Source organism: Cyprinodon tularosa, unplaced genomic scaffold, assembly GCF_016077235.1.
Source record: "Cyprinodon tularosa strain WSP-4 unplaced genomic scaffold, ASM1607723v1 ctg309, whole genome shotgun sequence".
NCBI lineage: Eukaryota > Metazoa > Chordata > Actinopteri > Cyprinodontiformes > Cyprinodontidae > Cyprinodon > Cyprinodon tularosa.
In genome coordinates, this window is record NW_024039018.1 from 839,300 (window position 1) to 862,372 (window position 23,073).

A 23,073-nucleotide genomic window follows, 5' to 3' on the forward strand; every position below is an offset into this window, starting at 1 on the left:
TGAACAGACTAGAATTGGTTGGGATTATAAACATCTGAAGCGGCTGAACCTGATTGGTAAAGTATCATTTTATTGTGAAGGTTTTTTCCTGAAGCACAGATACTGAGTGGTGTTTCTCAGGAGGACATTCATGCTCCAAACTGTTTTAATCAAACAGCCACTGCTAACTGCTATAAAGCTATTACTTTACAGTCCAAGACTGCAGTTTCTCCTCACAGGTCCCCTTCCTGCTCCAGCAAAAGCTTTAAAATCTCAGAGACCTGCAGGAGTTCAATCTGAAAGCCATTCCAGAAGAAATTGAATCAGTTTCTCCATCCAGAACCAGACAGCTATCCAACACCACACTCTTCAGTTGTTTTCAGAGTGACCTTCTGCCCCGTTAAGCGTCAAAAACATCACAGTGACATTTTCACTGCAGGATGTGACTACTATTTCCTTCCTTTAAGGCTCCTTCTTCTACAGCTGAGTCAAAAGCTGCCCTGTTTGTGAGGCTCGCAGCTTTTTCAGTATCAGATGGAGATGAAGAAGAAACTCCATGTTTGCTTTCAGTTTTACTTCTACATTCATGGACTCATAGCAGACAATCGATTCCAGATGATCGCACAGGTCGTGACGAGTTCAGGTCCCCTCACTGCTTAAAATAGGTTTTCAACTTTTTTGTCCAGAGGTTTAAGATGGGATCAATATAAAATCGAAATAAATAAAACTAAAAGAAACGGAGCAATTAAACAAAAAATAAAATAACATCAGAAAATCAAATAATGTTTAATGAAGATGCCAGTTGGGGACCTGTGAGGCGTCTGTTTCTCAAACTAGAGACTCTAATGTACTTATCTTCTTGCTCAGTTGTGCAACGCGGCCTCCCACTTCTTTTTCTACTCTGGTTAGAGCCTGTTTGTGCTGTCCTCTGAAGGGAGTAGTACAAACCGTAGGAAATCTTCAATTTCTTAGCAATTTCTCGCATGGAATAGCCTTCATTTCTAAGAACAACAGTAGACTTTCAAGTTTCAGATGAAAGTTCTTTTTCTGGCCATTTTTAACATTTAATTGACCCCACAAATGTGATGCTCCAGAAACTCAATCTGCTCAAAGGAAGGTCAGTTTTGTAGCTTCTGTAACGAGCTAAACTGTTTTCAGATGTGTGAACATGATTGCACAAGGGTTTTCTAATCATCAATTAGCCTTCTGAGCCAATGAGCAAACACATTGTACCATTAGACCACTGGAGTGATAGTTGCTGGAAATGGGCCTCTATACACCTATGTAGATATTGCACCAAAAACCAGACATTTGCAGCTAGAATAGTCATTTACCACATTAGCAATTTATAGAGTGTAGGGGTGTAAATAATAATCGTTTTGTATCGATGCATCGATCCAACAGCTGAGGATCCAATGCATCGACACGTCCGAAAGAGAATCGATTCATGTTTTTTTTTTCCTCCGGTCTATTTTTATCCATTTGCTCATGGGCGTAATTCTCCTCCCGTGCTGCGGTGGCGCTAAACCTATTTTGCCCTCCTACCTCGCTTCCTGGTTATACTCTTACAGCAGTGTGTCGCAGTGAGCTTGACAGACATTTTTAAATTATGCTCTATATTGAAGCGTGGTCTGAGCTACACGCTGTGGGTCTAGATACGGCCGAGGCGGTGAGGAAGTGGGGACGAGTTTAGTCAGACGATGGAGGGACATGAGGGCCAAAAAGAGCGGAGATCCAGGTGGAAAAAGGGTCTCAGGGTTCTCGCGCACCTTGCTCTTCTAGCGGGTCAAACTTCACGAGTTGTTTTCCGCAATTTCGGTTATAAAAACAAAACAAGCCGGCCTCCTGTCTGTTTGCGGTCAGCTACAACTTGGGATGATACAACTTTTCTACTTCTGTTATTTGCTGTTGTTTCTAAAAAAAAACACAAAGCAATATTACAGCTTTCATTGATTTATTTCAAACTTAAAACTTTGTTTAGCCCGTAAGGTGTAAAAAAAAAATCTAATAATAATAATAATAAAAAAACAAACAGATTAATCGAATCGAATCGTTGTGTATTCTTGAGTATAGATACTGAATCGTATCGCAATGATGGATGTGATTTACACCCCTAATAGAGTGTATGTCTTTAAAGTTCAGACCAGTTTAAAGTTATCTTCATTGAAAAGTACAGCGCTTTTCCTTCAAAAATAAGGACATTTCAATGTGACCCCAAACTTTTAAACGGTAGTGTATACATATATATATATATATATATATATATATATATATATATATTGCACTGAACCATTTGTTTGCTTTCAGATAAGATAGATTTTTTTTTGCCTGCTCAACACATTACAGAGCAGAACTGTTGACCACCCCAAGATGGCGCCACCAAATCATGAGGGCGCCCATATGTGAAAGCGGTCGATGCGGGGTCTATTGGTATATTATGTCTAGGGTGACCACTACTTTTTAAGGTGCATTGTGGGAAATGTTTTATCCACCAGCCATAGGGACATGTTGGAACCCCTATAGTCCTCTACGGAGGGATGAGGGTGGACGCTCAGACAGCATAAATCTTTACATCTTTTTCACTTGTTTTTCTTCAGTTACTCTCAACGCTGCTGCCCCCTGATGGCAGCCATATTTAGCTCCTTCACAGCTGGAGACACTTCAGCTGCAACACCAAGCAGAAGTGATAAATCACATTGGATTACGACACAAAGATGCATCATTCTGCTTAATGAGGTTCTGATGTGGTTCTCAAGAACCAGCAGCTGTATTCATTCCAGGAAAAACTGATTTATAAACTCCTGGTCAGTTTAAACATGACTTTGACTCATCCGTAACTCTTTGCTTCCTTCCTTATCTGGGGTCCTTTTCTCATGTGAACTATCTGTCATTTCCTCCAAATGAAGGATTAAATTTAGACCATCTTTATTTGGAATAAAGGAGAAATCAAAGAATTAAACTAGGATGACTTAAAGACACAGCATGATTGAAGCATCAGGACACCTGCGGGCGTTTGCTTCAGTTTAATCAGTTATGGATTTATTCTGGTTTTATCTGAGTCCTTTTTCTGCTTCCCTCCAAGCTGCATGTTGTTAATCAGAACAGAGGACCCAGAATTCAGGCAAGACATACAGTGGAATAACTTAAAGTGTTTATTGATACAAGCGGAACTGGTCTGCCTGGTGGCTGCAGCGTCTGAGGCAGGAACGTCACAGAGTTCCAGACGCAAAAGCCTAGAAGGCTGCAAGGCTGACTGGAAATCAGATCCGAGCTGATGAAGGAAGGCAGGATAATCCAAAGGGAGAGGTCAAGAGGCAGATCCAGTCAGTCCATAGAAGAATTCAACAGGAGTCCAATGATGGGGCAAACAGATCAGACAGGTGCAGGCACGCTCAAAGGTCCAAATTTGACCACCATGTTTACATTTTATCACTGCTGCACTAGAAATGGAAATGTCTTGAGAGCTGTACTTAATGAAATTTTGTTTTGTAAACACTCTGTGTACAAAATGACAATAAAGTCTAGGTCTAAATACAGAAACAGATCAGAAGCAGGCAATCAGACACAATAGAAACACCAGAGATTCTGGCATCGATGGGAACAGGCAGTTTAAATAGAAGTAAGAGCAGGTGGATAAGATGAGCAGTGATGAGGAGCAGGGCAGAGCTTGACAGGTGAATGAAATTAGCAATCAAGCCAGCCATCAGCTCCTAAATCATGACACCTAATGTCTCTGTTTTTAGCTTTTTCCTTCACTCTGACTTACCGGAGGTTTAAGATGGGGGCAGCCAGGATGATGTCAGGTAAAACCCTGAGTAAGGATCTTACAAAACCAAGAAAATTCAGTCTCATGGTCGCACCAGGAGCTCTTCCTGTTGCACGTTTAAAGCTGACATCAACAGAGCCGCAGTCAGCACATTAAGGTGTGCTAAAAACTGCCATCATGACAGCATCAGTGTGAGTCATAGGAGAAGCTGAGACTAAATAAAGGTGTAAAAGTCACAGCAGAGAAAGAGGAAAATGGCCAAATATGGACCACTGGGTCCAGGAGAGTTATCAACAGGTTTGATCAAACCCAGTAGAATCATTCGGTCAACCTGTCCTAGACCTCAGGGGTTTATTTCCCTCAGCAGCTTGGTAATAACAAAATCTCATTCCTAAGCCCAAATTGGACTAGTTCAGAACTTGAGAGGAACAGGAGAACAAACTGTGTACTCAATGCAGATCTTAGACTGGCCTGAGTTGCTAGACATCGAAGAGGAACAGGTTCTGTTAATAAGGCTGGCATAAAGACAAAGGAGGACGCGTAGGTGGTTGGTACACCCCTTGAATCAGACCTGGGATCCAACTGGGGAGTTTCGATCCGGCGATTAAGGTCTGCGCCGGTTTGCGACCATCAGACGCGTAGTCAGGATTTTTTTTGAGGTGCACAACGACGGTTGCAGAGCCTCTGCGCGGGAGGCACAGAGATATTTGATGGAGGCTATGCTTCAGAAGTATAAACTGGCCTTAAATCAGATTAGTTGGACACCAGAACAGACGACAGTTCCGTCATTCCATGATTCTCCCTCTAATAATTAGACCCAACTTCTGCATTTGATCTCATTCATTCATTCATTCATACAGGATGAAGCAGAACCAGATTAGAGCTGCTTCTGATCTTGGTATTAAAGAGGCAACTGCACTGCAAAAAATGTAAATCTAAATAAGTAATTTTTTCTTAAAATAAGTGCATTTTATCCTGATTTCAGTAGATAAAGGAGACACTTTGCCAATGGAACAAGACAATTTACATTTGAAATAAGAAAAAAACAATTGCATTGTCTTATTTCAAGTGCATTTTATCTAATTATCTTATTTTAAGTGTAAAAATACTCATCCCATTGGCAAACTATCTTATTTACCTGCTCAAATTAAGGGTAAATACACTTGATTTAAGAATTTTTTTACTTGATTTCAGATTGTTTTTGCAGTGTGGATCAGAACTTTCTTCTCACCTAAAAACTCAACAACATCAAACATCCATCGTCCGATTTCACTCATACTGGATTCCTGCCTGACAACACGAAGTAGGCTTAAATTGTAAAAACAACAGGAAGTCCCAGAGCTTCAGGTTAACATGATTGATTTGTTGTTTTAACCCCCAGCAGCTGGAATCAAAGAGCAGAGCCTCTGATGCGACCCGGTTGGCTGACCTGTGTCTATGGCCTCCTTCATGTACACGGCGCAGTACGGGTTCAGCACCTCCTCATAGTAGGCCAAACCAGGATCGATCTCAAAGCTGGAGAAGCCGATCCGCAGGAACGGCGACATGTTCGCAGGTGAGCCACCGATGTCCAGAGAACCTCCAGGATCCAGGCGGCTCTTTCTCTCTGCCGCGGCGCCTTTCTCATCCACAGGCTGGCAGGGAGGGGGAGGATGCTGAGAGGAAGTGTGCTTTTTGATTTTTTTTCCGTCCTCCGAGTATCAAACAACCTGTGAGAGGAAGACAGGCACATTTCATCATCTATGACACAAAAAAAAAAAAACCGCAGAATCTGTCTGCAAAAACACTAATTCTGTCAGCTTTGAGGAGGAGGGCAGAAAACCCCAAAGCCAACGTTCTGAGCCGCCGACAGGAAACGCTTCTTTCTTCGTTATTCACACCCCGACCAGTTAAGGCAGCTGAATCTTATAAACAGCAGCACCTGTCAAGCAGTTCCTGCCCTGCAGCAGGCTGCAGTCCCCGGGACGGTCCGGCCGAGGAGCTAACCCAACCCGTTTGCTCTGATCTATATGAGTGAGTGCTGGCGGCACGGAGCTGCCTATTAATAGGACTGTAACCCTAAACACAGACTGCATGGCTGTGAGTCCCAAACCAGCACCAGTCGACAGAATTCACTCCAGAACTGGGTCAGAACAAAGATGGACGCTGTCCAGAAGTAATGAGGGGCAACGTTTCATTTCTACTCTATCCATAACGCTGGTGGCTCAATGGCAGCTGTGCCTTTAGCAGCTTATAATCCCATCAGATTATAGGAACCGGGATCGGATCTGAAACGCTCTCCATTATACTCTCCATCATCTCTGAAGGCTGAGGTGATTTCATCAGTTTAGGACAGAGAAGCGCAGCTTAATGTGGGTCTGGTAGAGCAGAAATAACACCTTCCAAGGGTGAAAAAAGCTGGAATATTCCTGCTTTATCTACACTTAGGTCATTAAAAAGGTCATCTATTAAAAGGACACAGTCACAGGGGAGTAGACTGGAAAAAATACAAATCTAGATAAGTCATTTTTTCTTATAATAAGTGCATTTGTTCTTAGATTGAGGAGTAAAAGAGATATCTTGCTAATAGAACAAGACAATTTACACTTAAAATAAGAAAACACAATTGCATTGTCTTATTTCAAGCGCATATTATCTAATTATCTTATTTTTAAGAGTAAAAATGCTCATTCTATTGGCAAACTATTGCATTTACCTACTCAAATTAAGGGTAAATACACTTTTTTTATGTATTTCTAGATTGTTTTTCAAGTTTAATGCAGCTTAAATTACCCATAATCAAAAGTTTTTTGTTTGTTTTTTACCATTACCTGATCTATTCCTTAATGAAGCATAAATAAAAGTAAAACTTTTTCTAAAGCATCATGTTTTCATCATGCTGTGATACGGATCTCTGCTCTAAACACACCCACACAGCGCTGCAACACGCGGTGCACTGCAGCCTAGCATGTAAGCTCGACTCGGTGGGAGGAGTAAAACTTCCGGAGTTCACGGTACGAAACACCAACCACACTTCCTGTCTGAACATTTTCCTCTTTTAAGTGTGACAGGTGGGCACGCTGCAAGCCAGAATCTGACAAATAACAGCTGAAGCTGAATTCTGCAGAAAAAAACTGCAAAGTGGAGCAAAATATTTAGTGAAATTCCACCCATCCTGAGAGAACCTAAGGTTCTAAGAACCATCCACCCTGATCCTGATGAGGACTTTCCTCCCGCTCCAATATCCAACCTTAAAGCACAACCAAACATATCATCTTATTAAAGCTGCTTTTGATTTTGTTTGCTGAAGCATTCTGTGAATTTCAACCTGAAAGTTGCCATTTAAATACAGTTTGAACTTCTTTCTAAACGGGTTCATCACATGGCACCTTACCACGCCCAATCATTAGCAAAAACAACCAAAAACGAGAGTGAAACAGGAAGTAGAAGCGTTTCAAAGACTGACATGAGAAGCTGAATTCATAAAAGAAAGATGGCGGCCGCTGTGCATGATGATTGGTTGGTCTAAGGGAGCAGAGGTCTAAAAAAATGTTCACCTTTTTCTTTATTCCTGCTCCTCTGGGTTTAATGTTCCTTTGATCTCAGTTCAGATGTGTTTGCAAAGATGCTTAAAGTGAAACTGTTGAACACATCAGGTTTTCTAGCATCCATGAAGTCCTCACATGAAGACACACTTCAGTTTTCAATTCATTTCTGTAATATTGTGGCGCTGGGGCTGGCCTATTTGTCCACTCTGCACTCCTGCTCAGCTTCACCTCACCTGCAATCAGCCCTTAACTGGTTTCACCTGTTCCCACCTGCTTTTAAGCCCCATTCAGATCAGCTACCTGTGCCAGATCGTCTTGAACCTACCGGTGACCTTTTTGCAAACCTGTCTGTTGCCCGACCTGATCTGCTTTCTGTTACCGCGCCTGCCTGTCCCTGTTCTGCCTCTGCCTGGAACCCTGATTGGATCTGTCTCTGGATTCTGGACTCTGTTTACGGACCTGGATTGGAACTGGACCTCCCCTCCTGGGTCTCCCTGTCTGTACTGCTGCTGGATCTGCCACACTGAGCCTCACGTCTCTGGAAAGCCCCACTGGAAACTTCTGTCAACCTGCCAGCTGCCTACGGGCCCGTTCCCCCAGCAAACCCTGTCTGCAACCGGACTTCAGTTCATTACTCAGGTAACTGCCTCTAACCGGCTCTTCATGCTCTGGACCTCCCGAGTCAGGGGCTCCCGTTATGCTTCCCCCGATCATTTCTCAAATAAAGCCTTTAAAGTCACTGACCTGTCTTGGTTGTATCTTGGGTCCGATTCCCGTACATCACAATTTCAGTTTATATACACTGGAAAAAATCTAAATCTAGACATTTTCTTAAAATAAAAGCATTTGTTCTTGGATTGAGGAGGCAAAGAGAAATTCTTCCAACGGAACAAAACAATTTACATTTAAAATAAGAAAACACTATTTGGATTGTCTTATTTCAAGTGCATATTATCTAATTCTTATTTTAAGAGTAAAAAACTAATTCCATTGGCAAACTATTTCATTTACCTACTCAAATTAAGGGTTAATATAATTTTCACTTATTTCTAGATCATTTTTTTCAGTGTATATTGCTCCAATCCACAACACGTCATCTCAATGTACTTTACAGAGGCATCCAGTCAAATTTATTAAACATTTTCTAAGGAAAACCAGCTGATTGCATCGACTCATTGACTCTTCAGCAATCCCTCACACTAAGCATGCTTGTAGCGACAGTGGAGAGGAAAAACTCCCTTTGAACAGGAAGAAACCTCCAGCAGAACCAGATATAAGCGACCATCTGTCTGCGGAGGCCGACTGGCATTCAAAGACTCCAGCAGATCTTTGCTCCACCCATTTTTTTCTACATGCATCGCCTCAGGTTGCTGTTTGACTATCAGCTGTTTCCAAGTTTTGTTCTCAACCTACTAATCTCTCTGCCCTCCATCTCTCTGTGTTTTATTTCAGTTCTTAATGCTGTTTAAAGTAACAGATAATAATTAAAAATCTCTGCAGACCTTTACTGGTTGATTTTCTTTATTCGGACCCTGCTGATTTTTAATTGGTTACCCCTGATCTACAGGTTTCAGAACAGGAGACTTCTCAATAGTTTGAAGTCTAGTTTCATTCTCAGAACATTAAACATCTTCCCAAAAATAACGAGTGACTGTTGGAGCAGACAGATTAAATTCAATTTAATTCAGTTTATTTCTATAGTGCTAATCACAACACGTCATCTCAGGCACTTTACAGTTCAACCAGATCATCCAGTCAGATTGATAAAAGTTTTCTATCTAAGGAAAACCAGTTAATTGCATCGACTCGAAGGCAATCCCTCACACTAAGCATGCTTGTAGCGACAGTGGAGAGGAAAAACTCCCTTTTAACAGGAAGAAACCTCCAGCAGAACCAGGCTCAGTGTGAGCGGCCATCTGCCGAGGCCGACTGGGGTTCAAGGAGACAGAAGCAGAGATACAAAAAGCAGTTGTAAAGGGCGGCCCCGTCCAGGAAACACACAGCCAGGCAGACGAGCTCCGAGCCAGCTCCCATGTCAGAGGATGAAGAGAGCACATCCAGTTAGTCACAGTCAGAGAAACAGGACTACACTGGAAAACAGGCCAATCTCCAACATCTATAAACAAAGGCGTTGATGGCAGCAGCACAGCTGATGTTGATATTAAAGAAGCCAGAGGTTTCCTCCTGGAGCATCCTGTCTGGGAATCAGAAGCAGGACGATAACATTGCAATGTGTGACCCAATGTCACTGATCAGGATTGGGACTGGATCAGGACTGAGCAGGATCAGGACTGGATCAGGACTAAACAGGATCAGGACTGGAGCAGGACAGAATAGGATCAGGACTGAAATGGGACTGGAGCTGGACTGCAACAGGACTGGAGCAGGACCGGATCAGGACTAGACCAGGATCGGATGAGGACTGGATCAGGACTGAAAAGGATCAGGACAGGATCAGGACTGAACAGGATCAGGACTGGATCAGGACTGGATCAGGACTGAACAGGATCAGGACAGGATCAGGACTGAACAGGATCAGGACAGGATCAGGACTGAACAGGATCAGGACAGGATCAGAACTGGATCAGGACTGAACAGAATCAGGACAGGATCAGGACTGAACAGGATCAGGACAGGATCAGGACTGAAAAGGATCAGGACAGGATCAGAACTGGATCAGGACTGAACAGGTTCAGGACGGGAGCTGGACTGGACCAGGATTGGATCAAAACAGGATCAGCACCTGACTGAATCAGGACTGGAGCAAGACTGGGTCAAGACTGGATCAGGATTGGATCAGTACTGGAACAGGATCAGATTAGGACTGGATCAGGAACAACACTGTATCATTGTTCCAACAGCTGATTTCCATATCCCTCTGAAGCAATCAGCTGCTCTAACTGTTCCTATCACCTGCAGACCCATCCTAGTATCCCAACAGAGCCGCGTTTTAATGTTCCACTCTGGTTTTGTTTGGATCAGATCATCAACAATGAAGCTCTCAGATCTTTGCTCTGTTCTGGTTTCACGCTATTTAAACAAGTTCTCTAACTTTTACTAAACTTAAATCACATTAAAGTTTATCTACACATCAGGCTGGCTGACCTCCTTTCAAAGGACCGATGTCGGTTTGTAAAAACTTGACCTTTTGCGGTTCTTCACGGCTCTGCAGATGTAGAGAAACATTAAAAACTCTAAAGCCACAGTCTTGGTGTCTCTGCATACGGAGCAGGGCTGGAGGCGGCATTTCAGGAACGAAATGCCGCCTCCAGCCATCCTCAAAAACCATCCTCAAAGTCAGAGAAGGTCAGGTGCCAGCGTGCCGGCGCTGCAGACCTTTTAAAGTCCTTTCATGAGGAAGTCCTGTGGGGGGTTCAGTCCTAATCTGATGCAGGCGGCTCCATCAAAGCACAGCGAGGGGGAGCCTTTACCAGGAGAAGCAGGGGGTCTCTTTGTTCTAAGCAGGTAGTCGGTGTGTGAAGCAGAAGCCTTTGACTGAAGCTGCTGCATTGATAAGGAACCAGACTGTCTGCTGATCAGTCCAGAACACCAACACTGGGTCAGACAGGTGGGGGGATCTTAGAGGAACTTTCACAACGTAGATCCAGTTTAAATAAACCAACTCAGCTCAACCAGCTGCTCTACATGACTGAACAAGGAGGCTGATGTCATTATTCACATCCAGGAACAAACTATATGTTCCTCAACCATCATCATCATCATCGGTAGTCAGCTGTTATCAGCATCACTAACCGTCAGTGATGTCCTGATCCGATATCTGATATCAGTTTGATTTCAGCCAAAGAATGAATATCTGAAAATAAAATCTCAGCTTGTTGGTAGAAATTCTTCACCTCTGTTCAAATATTTTTTCCCCTGTTGGCGAACAGGAAACAAGAAACCTCACAGACACAATCCCTCGATTCAGCACTTTTAATTGTATCGTTTTTATATGTGTTATGCATTGTTTTAATGGCTTTGTTGTAAAGCACTTTGGGTATCATTTGGCTATTGTAAAGGGCTATACAAATAAATTTGATTGATTGATTGATTGATTGATTGATTGATTGATTGATTGATTGATTCACACGTTTGCCAAATACACTCAATTTGTTTCTGGTACTACTTTATCCTGCGGACTTCCCATTGATGTTATTCATGTATTTGCTGTTTGTTGGTGGTGATTTCTCAGCTTTGTTTTTTCCTCTTTCCGCAGGTCAGCAGGAAGTAATCACGGCTATTTTTTTGTTCTCTACGATTCCTTCTACCCTCAACTTCTATATCCTTCTTTCCCTTTAATCTTTTCCCTCATCTCCTTTCTTGTTCATGTTTATGTCGGGGGGCGCCGTATTAGGGGGAAAAAATTAGGACAAATCTAAGGGCCCTTGACTGATGGGGGGCCCCAAAAGAAAAAGATTAGTTATATTTTTCAAATATAAAAAGAAAATCCAGCAGTAAAATAAATAATCTTTATGTTCTCCATCATTTCTCCGCAATAAACAGTGAAATAAAGCATGCATATATTGACAGCGTTTTTAGATTTCAAGAAAAAATAAACCAGGATTAATCCAGCATTTATTGAGCCTATCAATGTCTTTCATGGGGCCCCAAATTCCTGGCCGCCCCCCTGTTTGTGTCCATAACATCTCAAATTAACCTGAAAAGTGTTAAATAGTCTAAAGTCACATTATGTATGTTTTTACTATCGTTAACCCCTTTAAAACCCGGCGACCCGGTGGGTTTTAAGCTCCAAGCTGATACTAAAAATTTAAAGCCCCACATCTGGAACTGTTATAGATAGAAGTCTGAAATTTTCTGCATTTGTGGTTGATATGATGTAGAACAAATATAATACAATAAAACCTGCCTTTTCTCAAGAATGTCTTTCAAAAAAGACCTATCTTTTCCCAGAATAAAGAAAAACAACTTTGAGTCATGTTTGAGCTGATGCAGGTTGGTCTGTGTTCTAGTCACCCAATTTTATTTATCACATATTAGGAAACTAGAGGGTGTTAGCTTTCAAATAATGTATTGCACATGTAATTTGGGCTTACAGTTCCTAAGTTATTTGCTTTTCCATCTGGGTATGCAAAATAGGCGAGGATTACCCAAAATGAGGTAAATGTTAAGAGGTTAAACAGCTTTTTTATTTGATCCTTCCCGACTAAAATGGTTTGATGATCGAACTGATACTCCACATACTGCACAGTGTTTCTACTCGCTCATGTCGATGGGCTGGATTCACTGCAACCTGCTGGTTTCCAGGCATGTTAGCCTTGATCCAGCTAATTACAGCTTCTGCCCACTAAATCGTTCACATTAAAAAACACCTCGTCTATAAACGATGTATTCTATAGCTAAAAAAACTATTTATATGAAATGTGAACTTTGGAAACAAAGAATATACAGTTAATACAACTACTCTTTATTTGTGGACATTAATTATGTTTTTGATCAAAATCATTTTGCTAAAATGCCATCAGAACACTTATAATATTAAGTGTGTCTCAGCCCCCCCTTCAGTGTCCACCATATTGGATCAGTCCATTTGCTGCAGAAAGGTCCAAACAGACAGCAGCAAACTATTTGAAAACAAACTATGTGAAGGGCAGTGTTGCCAACTTAATACTTTTGTTGCTATATTTAGCGACTTTTCAGACCGTTCTTGCACTTCTGTTTCAAAAAAGTGCCTAACGCCAAATCTAGCTTCTTTTTTCTGCTACTGGAGACTTTGGCAACAACATCTAAAAGCAGCAAGCTCTGCTTTCATTCCTTTCATCTTTCATTCCTTTAGAGACAGCATGAAAAGTCAGCTGAGTACAAAACATAGAGAGGAAAACAAGAAGAAAAGGGACAAGAAGAGAGGGACACAACCTAGAACAAATAATTTATGTCTGTTCTATTAAAATTTCTGTATCTGTAGAATGGGTCTGTTTCATGTGTTGATTTCTCAGTTCAGAGGGCCCCCTGCCTGTCTTTGCCAAGGGCCCCAAATTTCCTAAATCCGCCCCTGGAGGAACAGAACTTGACAAGATGACAGAAAGCAAATTAAAAATAAGAAAAAGGCCTTTAGGCTGTACTTCTCCTGTTGGGAAAAAATTATCAATACTTCAAAAATAATCCTTTACATAAATTAAAATGTTTGCTGTAAAATATGAGCATTTCTTATTCAAATGACTGAATATTAAACTCAGAATGGTTTAAGAATTTACATTTATTATATGAACGGTAAGGCTGACATCCCTCGAGTTTTATATTTTAATGTATAATATTTTTGACGTACTTTAAATACAGACGAGTTATATATCTGATGTTAACCCTGTTTATGCCCGTAGGGATAAATCATCGAGCCAAACGTTAAACGCTGAACATCCAGTTTCACGACATATAAAACAGGTTTCCGGCTGGACAACTGTTTCAGTGATAAATTATCTAAATGTAATAAAATGCAGAGTTTTCTAAAGCCTGCCGTAGAGCGGAGCGTACTCACCATGAAGTGAAGTTTTCTATGGCATAGTTTTCTGCCTCTGAGCTCTTCGCTGACTGAGCGGAGGAACCGCGGACACCGTGGGGCATTCACTGACCGTAGGAATCCACACACTCATCTTAATCTGCCCGCTCTAATCTAAATTATCCCAATGTAAACTAGCCTATCATGGATTCATTTTTTCCCTAACACTTGACCTCATTCATCCATCCTTTAACTTAAATCAAATCTATAGCATAAGGCGCGTTTAGCTGAAAAACCATGTTTAGTATTAAAAAGATAATATAAACATTTATTATTCCGGGTTTCTTTTTCAGAACCTAAAAATAAGGCTTTTTGTGTAATTCTGTTATTTTAAGCAAGGAATCATAACTTTAAAGAACATTAGAGACTATAAAACTATTTCAAACAGAACGTGCCCATTCAGCCCCTAAACGCAACAGTCCTAACTTCCCAGAACAGTAATCTGAGCTTTCTGGACATTTATTTTTCAGATTTTTGTTCTTGTATTTGAAGCTATTAAAAGTAAACAGAACACAATAATAAGATAATAGATTACACTAATCTCACCTTATAGGTTTAAGATGTTTGTTCATCAAGGCTAATTAAGTTACTATGTTATTACTAAAGCTGGCACCTGCTGTTACTGCCTAGCTATACTTTATCACAGAAAGTACCCCTGGTTAAGTGTATTAGTGCCAAGGGGCCCTCAAGAACCACATGGGCCCTCATCAGGGGGCTAAGTTTGAAATGTTATTTTATTCTGTTGCTTTTGTTAATTGTTTACAGGAAATTGAAGTTTTTATAGAGGTTTAAAGATGCCAATATCGAAGAGAAGGTTGGAAATGAAAAGAAACAATAAACACATTTTTATTATGTATTAAGTTTAGTTGAATGCTGAGTCCTACAGTTCATAGCTCAGTACTGATGAACTGCAGGTTTGACGACCACTGCTCAAAACCAACACTAAATCAGACAACATTCTCTCATTACTGGAATCTGTAATATATTAAACTGTCAGACTGTCTGTGCTGCTTTCCTTAGATGGATTCAATTCTACATTCTTTAATTTAAATACTAGGAGTTCAAGAAACGGAACTAAATGATTAGGTCAAAGTTTATTCTGCAAATGCAAAGCTAAATATGCTGCAAAAGAAATTAAGTGTTTGTTTCAGATTTTTCCCAAAACTAGTTGCTTCATAAAACCTTGAAATACAAACAATTGCTGATAAACTGTTTAATTATTGTTACTAAAGATTTCTATGCTTTATGGTCAATTATAATGTATGCAATAAAGTAGGGGTGGATTTAGGAAACTTGGGGTCCCAGGCAGAGACAGGAAGGGGCCCCTCTGAATTGAGAAGACAAAACATAAAACCGACACAAATATACAGATAGAGAAATGTTAATAGAATAGACATCCATTATCTGTTCTAGGTTGTGTCCCTCTCTTCTTGTCCCTTTTCTTCTTGTTTTCCTCTCTATGTTTTGTACTCAGCTGACTTTTCATGCTGTCTCTAAAGGAATGAAAGATTTTTCCAAGCACTAAGCTCACTTAGCTGATTGCTCCTTCCTGTGTTTCCAAAAAGGCCAAAGTAAATAACCCAGTCCTTCTTTTCACTGTAGACAAGCCCTGATCTGCTTCTCTGTTCTCCATTTTTCATTTGGATGAAATAATAGCTGCATGAATCATGACAGCAGACAAGATAGAGGAGAGCAGGAGGCGGGGTTACCAATCTACTTGCTCTGGAGAGCAGAGTTCACTGCTTTTAGATGTTGTTGCAAAGTCTCCAGTAGCAGAAAAAGTCACTAGATTTGGAGCTAGGCCCTTTTTTCAAGTAAAAGTGTGAGAGGCGTCTGAAAAGTTGCAAAATATAGCGACAAAAGCTCTAAATTGGCAACACTGCTCTTCACACCGTTTGTTTTCAAATTGTTTGCTGCTGTCTGTTTGGACCTTTGTGAATATCTGCAGCAAATGGACTGATCCAATATGGTGGACACTGAAGACACATTTAACATGCTTCTGTCTCCTTGAACCCCAGTCAGCATCAGCAGATGGCCGCTCACACTGAGCCTGGTTCTGCTGGAGGTTTCTTCCTGTTAAAAGGGAGTTTTTCCTCTCCACTGTCGCTACAAGCATGCTTAGTGTGAGGGATTGCTGAAGAGTCAATGAGTCGATGACGTGTTGTGAATTGGCACTATATAAATAAACTGAATTGAATTGAATATTATAAACATTCTGATAGCAGTTTAACGAAAGGATTTTTATCAAAAATATAATTAATGTGCACAAATAAGGAATAGTTGTATAAACCATTCATGTAAACAGAGTTTTATGGGGCCCCAGGAACTTGGAGCCCCAGGCAACTGTTGCCTAATGGTTAATCACCCCTCCTGCAATAAAGTATCAAAGCCTAAATTTAATTGATCCTACAAATGTTTTTTTTTTTTTTTCATGTTCATGAGAAAATCCTAATATAAAAAGTAAAAAAACGTCAAATATCAGGCCTTATTTTGTCTCTAAATCTGATTAATTATGAGTCCATGTTTATTTAATTTGCTGCTTCTAAATCTGACCACCGGGGGGCGCCATTGCTTACGTAAAATCTCTGCAGCCCTCATGTAAATCAGTTTAGTTGAAGTTAGGGGAATTCATTTCATAGTCATGTTTCTGATGTTTAACTTTCAGGATTTTCTCTCAGCTGATCTGCTGCTCAGTTTCCAAACAAGCTCGTTTCTTCTTCTTCTGCTGCAGTATTTTCCTCACCTCCATCCAATAGATGTGGACAAACAGTAACAGAGTGTTTTTCCCTCTACCTTTGATCAGTCTGAGCTTTATCTGCTTCTTCGGTGGGATTATTTTGTTCTGAGTCAAACCAGTTCAGTCCTGATGTGACACTGGAATGCTTTACATCAGAGGTCTTCAACAGGGGGTCCGCGACCCCTAGGGGGTCCACAGAGGTACTGCATGGGGGTCGCGAAAGTCTGACCTGATTAGACTTTTTTCTAATATTCCCCTCCACTAATTGAAATGTCTTTAAATCCACATTAACATAAATTCAACAGACTGTAGTAAACAGATAAATGGAGGCAGAAGATGTCTTTCAGTCATCAATGCACACATTCAGCGACACACAGGAGCTCTTTCAAGCTGGGCACCGTTTCATTCACAACACCTGTCCCATCACACTGGAAAAATGATCTAGAAATAAGTAAAAATTTCTCAAATTAAGTGAATTTACCCTTAATTTGAGTAGGTAAATCAGATGATGTGCCAATTGAATAAGTATTTTTACTCTTAGAATAAGATATTTAGATAAAATGCACTTGAAATAAGACAATGTAACTGTGTTTTCTTATTTTAAATGTAAATTTTCTTGTTCCATTGGCAAAATATGTCCTATACCTTCTAAATTCAAGAACAAATGCAATTATTTTAAGAAATAATGACTTATCTAGATTTAGATTTTTTCTAGTGCAACCAGGAATCAGAATCAGAAATACTTTAATAATCCCAGGTAGAAATTACTTTAGTTACATTACTCCATCTGTAATAGAGTGACTATAGGACCAGTTTGATAGAACACAATTTCATCGATATATATATAATTAGGGGGTCCCGCTCCATCTCACCATCAGTTCGGGGGTCCTTGGCCTGGAAAACGTTGAAGACCCCTGCTTTACATCAACTGCTCTACAAACTTGGAGTTCCTCAAGGCTCACTTTCTCAATATTCATACCATCCCCTAATTAGTAGAATAACCTTTCACACCAGACCTTTCCTGATGATGTCACACTTGATGTCACACCTCACAGCCAACGTATCAGTTGGGTTTCAGTTTTGATGAGCTCTAAGGACAGAAGTTTGGGTTTTAGCCACATGATGTAGAAAAGGCCTCATGTTGTCATGGAGCTCTTTGAAATTTAGCCTCCATCTGAAAAGATTAGCAGAATAACAGACTTCCAGTTGAAACAAGACGCAGGTTACGTCAGTGGAGATGCTTCTATGCTCCTTAGATCTAGAACAAACTACCTGGAAAGCAGATATTCCTCACTGGAAAAAATCTAAATCTAGATAAGTAATTTTTTTTTTTAGATAAGTGCATTTGTTCTTGGATTGAGGAGGTAAAAGAGACATTTTGCCAATGGAACAAGACAATTAACACTTAAAATAAGAATTATTTCAAGTGCATATTATGTAATCTTATTTTAAGAGTAAAAATACCAATTCTATTAGCAAACTATCTCATTTACCTACTCAAATTAAGGATAAATACACTTAATTTAAGACATTTTAACTCATTTCTAGATTGTTTTTGCAACTGAATAAGGAGAAATGTTTTTGTTCACAGCAGGGTTTTTCTTTTTTTATTGATTCTCATAACTTTATGTAAACATCAACAAAAGTAACCAACCCCCCCCAAATCAACAAGGAGCATACAGACAGAAACACACACAAAGTACAGGCAGACATTCCCAGGCATGGTTCAAACTAGTAGAAACTGTCACACAGACAAATTGGTGATATACTGAATGTAAAAAAAGAGAGGACAAAGAAGAGGAAAAAAAAACATTACAGAGGGTTCTAGATGCTGCAGAATTTGTCCGGCTTTTGATGAAGATCAGTAGCAGAAGTTTGTGATATCCTCATATCAGCTATAGGGGGCCTGTGATGCAGTTCGTCTCAGTAGTATATATTGATCGGCCTTAAATAAGAGGATTACAAGCCAATGTTTAGTATCTGCATTAAACAGAGCGTCTGGAGCATGATTAAAAAGAGAAGGAGAGAGTTAGTGAGAACGGTTTACCAACATATCATCAGGTGAATCTCTTTCCAGAAAATTTCAATATAATTGCAAGACCAAAGTAAATGTGCTCGCAGGCATTTTGCATTAATAAAAAAGATCTGAAGCATCAGGAAACATCCTCTGAAGGCGAACAGGTGCATAATAAGTTTGGTTGAAGAATTTCATTTTCTGCTCATGTATAGAAACCGAGGTGCAGTTTGGAAACACTACATTACAGATTTATCCACAATCTGCTAGATCCAAGGTCAGCCCTAGATCATGCTCCCACACCAGCTTCATAGCATCATAACATGAAGAGTTAGATGCAGATTATAAACTATAGATATTTGATATAAATCCTTTAGATGTTGTCATGACAATTACATTATACAACTCTGATAATTTTGTGCTGCTTTTTTACAGAAAGGTCAAAGGTTGATCTTCTAAACAGAACAAAGTTTTCAGTTTAATTAGCTTTTAAAGGGATACTTCATTTCTATGTCCTAAATTTCTGATTTAATGAGTCTCTGGTGATTTTATCTATTTTCTACAGATCTTTGTGAATGAACGGTGCCATAAAATGCCTGGATCCTTCTCATACATGACCTCCATGTCATGCAGTGAACTTCCGCACATTTTTCTCTGTCCTCTTGTCTTTAATTGTACAGTGGTTTCAGCTTGTGGTTTGCTGCTGCTCAAGGCGTTGCAAGTCGAGTCGACTCTAAGCATCTGCCTGAAGGGGTGAGGGGGGGGTCAGAAGTCCTGCCTCTGGTTTTATTGTATCCCATGTATGAAGGCGTCTGGAGTTAGTGCCTAGGCCTACACAGCTGCTTTCTAGAACGTAAAACTTTGTGACGTTTTAAAGAGGAGCCGAGGCCGAATAAGAACATAGAACTCTGCAGGATGATGTTATTGACTGCTGCGTTATTTTGCATTTTAAAATTTCTCAACCGTTTCCTGTTGCCTGCTCTTTTATTGCCATGCAGTCCTGCATGTTCCACCTGGTTTAGGCTGGAGGCTGAAATTGGAGGAGGATGACGGAGAGAAGAACCTAAAACACATAAATCTAATAAATCTTTGGGAGAAAAGCTGAAGACCTAAAAATAAATATATGACAAAAAAGCCCCCCTCCCACAGACTTCCACTCTGGGTATCTGAGAAAGACCTATAACCCCATGATGGCAGCCCACTGCCCCCAAAGGCGATGGGTTAAATACAGAGGTAAATTTCTCCACTGTTAGATCAATGAAGTTCAATTATTATTATAATTCCTCCGCCTCCACAGTGGCGCCACCAGAGGGTGCCCTGGGGTGGCAATGCCCTGGCCTCCCCACTGGCCTGTGTAGATTGTAGTACCATAAGTTCAGCATTTCATCCCATTATGCAAAGCCAGTGACGTAACATTTAAAATCACACAAACGCAGATATGAGTAGGTGTTTACTGGATTCTTTATGATCTCTACAGGCAGGTTTCAGGTTTAAAACCCTGAAATCATGGCTTTTAGTATGACACATTTCTGTAGGCTGCTCCTGCTCCTCCTCCTCATCATCATCATCAGCAGCAGCAGCAGCAGAGTCATGGTCACACACCAGAAACCATGTTGGGTTTTTTTCTTATTGTTTAGGGCTTTCCATACCTGTTCATTTCCATTGGTTTCTTATTACTGTAGTTTTTGTCTTTCTGTATTTATTATCCTTTTGGTTTTACTTCCTTATTTTTTTATGCTTTCTTCCCTCCATGCATTTTATTATTCTCATATTTTAGATTCAGACTCTCCCCCTTTTTCAACTGTAGATCTTATGTGTCAGGAAAAAGTTTCCAGTTATTAAACATGCAATACATTTTTACGATTCTTAGTTTTAAACGTTAATCTTTTCTAGAAATAATTTATTTTCCAATTTTAGAGATCATTTTTGTTGTATAAAAGATTTTCCTGGGCCACTAGTATGTAATCTCTTCTAGAGATTTGTTGATGCCAAACTAAATGACAGCTGATTCTAGTTAACATCTCTGTATCTCCTATGTTAACGTTGGTGTAAAGCCATTGTCGTGTTGTGATTTTATGTTCAGTTCAATGCCCATCCAGGTAGGATGCCACGTTAATGTTGTGGATTTATGATCTACTCAATTCCCAGCAGGCTGGGAATTTATATTTCTGATGCTTCAAGATGTTCATCAGATATTATTTATAAATTATATAATTATAAATTGTTAATGAACACACGCCCTACTAGCTGTGTGTTAGAACAATAAGTGAAAGAGTGATTCGAGCTCTAATCATGGTCAAACTGTTAATTCTACACATGGAATAAAGAGTTTATTAACACAAATCATTCAGCTCCAAGTCAAACATATTTCAGTTTAAAACTCTTAACTAAAACTAGTGAAACTCAACTAAACTACTACAGTATGTACAAAGAGGAAGGGGAAACATGGTTGCAAACCTACGGAAGAGGATTAGGGCCACTGAAAAAAAAAAAAAAAGTTAACTGATTTTTAAATTTTATTTCAGGTTAACATGGGGAAAAAGTCAGAATTCTGACTTTTTTCTCAGAATTCTGACCTTTTTCTCAGAATTCTGACTTTAATCTCAGAATTCTGACTTTTTTCTCAGAATTCTGACTTTAATCTCAGAATTCTGACTTTTTTCTCAGAATTCTGACTTTAATCTCAGAATTCTGACTTTTTTCTCAGAATTCTGACCTTTTTCTCAGAATTCTGACTTTTTTCTCAGAATTCTGACTTCTTTCTCAGAATTCTGACTTTTTTCTCAAAATCCTGACAGCTAATAAACATGTTAGCATCAAGCCATAGCCATGTCTGTTTTAGAGACTAGCTCTCTTGTTTTGATGACCTCCTGCTCCTCCATTAATGAGGGGATCCCTCAGGCACGTAAAAAGTTGCCTGATTCCGTCATTTTCCACCAATGTGTCACTGGCCACCTCAAACAACTCACATCTTTGCCAGTGAAGCTGAGTGCTCCACATCTCTCCCTTCATGGTGCCCATCTACATTCAGATCCACAATTCTGAGATCAAACTCAGAATTCAGTCAGAATTCAGATTTTTTCCCATATTAAACTGAAAGAAAATTTAAAAATCATTTAACTTTTATTCATTTTTTTCAGTGGCCCTAACCCTCTGTATAAACCATATTACAGTTTATGATGGATTTTTTATTTGTAAACCAAAGTTTATCTGGAAGAATTTGGGATGTGATAAAATTTTCACTGATTTAGAGAAATTGGAATGTTTTCAGACTAATTCACAATGCAAATCCATGAGGTGAATAAAACATTATTTGGCCAAATAATGTTTTATTAAAAATTTGCTTAATCAAGAAGCAATAACCTTTAGTCAAAGGATTCTTTACCCTCCTTGAAATAGCTAGCAGCGAATAAACATCAGGATTCCACTAAATGACTCTTGGTCAGACTTGGTAATGGAAATGTAATGAGCATCTGAGGAACACATGAACACTAATGTTATATCGGGTCTTAACCCTTAGTGAATAAAGCTTGTCTAAGCTTCAGCGACAGCACAAAATATTTTACTGTAGCATAGCATGCAGTCCATCCTGTTAGCTTTGTCTTTACTCATCAGTAAACACATGTGAAAAGATCAACATCATCAAAAGACATTGTTTGTTGTGTCCCTAATTGTGCCAGACCTGCACACCTTTTTGTCCATTTCCATTTTGAAAGTTGAGTTTCCATCCAGCTGGATTAGCAGGCAGGCTAACAGCAAGGCAGTCGGTCTCAGTGGCTCACATCAAGACAGGCTTTCTCATCCAGTCTGGCTCTATAAGTTCTAAAACTGAAGAGAAATGTGTTGCAAAAGGTCTGTTTTGCAGCAGTTTGGTTCTGAAAGGTTCTGACTTATCCTTGATGATTCTGGAGATCTGGGTCCCTTTGGGCCTTGGATCTCCATTTAGCTGGAGATCCTACCCAATTGGACTCCAGCTTAATAGGAAAGAGATCTTACTGCTGGTTATTCACCAAACTGTATTCCCTTCTCGGGTCATCATGTCAATATGAAACATGGACACTGGTTCCCAGTATCCAAAAAGCATGATCATGGCATATAGCACAATGGTCCTTTCATCCCAGAATGATTGCTATAATTTCAAACAGTCACTCACAGTCTCCTAAACTTTAAATGTACAAACTAAATAAAGTAATTACTAAAACACTACTCATTTGTTTAATTTCTGCTTTTTTAAATTACATCCAAGCATGTTAGAGCACTGGGACGATGCTGCTATTAAACACAGTTGGCTTGAGGAAAAATAGATTCCAACAATGTAAACCTTTTGAATAAATCTTTGTGTCGATGATGCTTGGGAGCCTTTTTAATGCTGATGAAGACTACTGTATGCTTTAACCGTCACACTACTGATACTCCATCACAGAAAAATAACCTTTATTTGAAGAAAAACAGAAATCTTTCCATGAAACCTGTGCTCTGACTGGTAATGAGAAACTTTATTAGTCTGAACATGAAGACGTGTAGATATGAGTGTTTTAT

General features: G+C 39.9%; 1 protein-coding gene across 3 annotated transcripts in view; it reads right to left on the bottom strand.

The window, feature by feature from the left end:
* The window catches only part of prkcq (protein kinase C, theta), a 43,078-nt gene extending 29,298 nt beyond the window's left edge, over nt 1–13,780 (bottom strand). The window contains exons 1-2 of one of the 3 annotated variants that reach the window (XM_038292137.1): nt 13,763–13,780; nt 5,175–5,454 (exon numbers count right to left, since the gene is read on the bottom strand). In XM_038292137.1, coding sequence (XP_038148065.1) covers nt 5,175–5,292 — 118 coding nt within the window. In that variant the 5' untranslated portion in view covers nt 5,293–5,454; nt 13,763–13,780. Of the gene's footprint in view, nt 1–5,174; nt 5,756–13,762 lie in introns of those variants that run through there. The other 2 variants (XM_038292138.1, XM_038292140.1) reach the window with 2 other exon arrangements.
* Nucleotides 13,781–23,073: the final 9,293 nt, after the last annotated feature.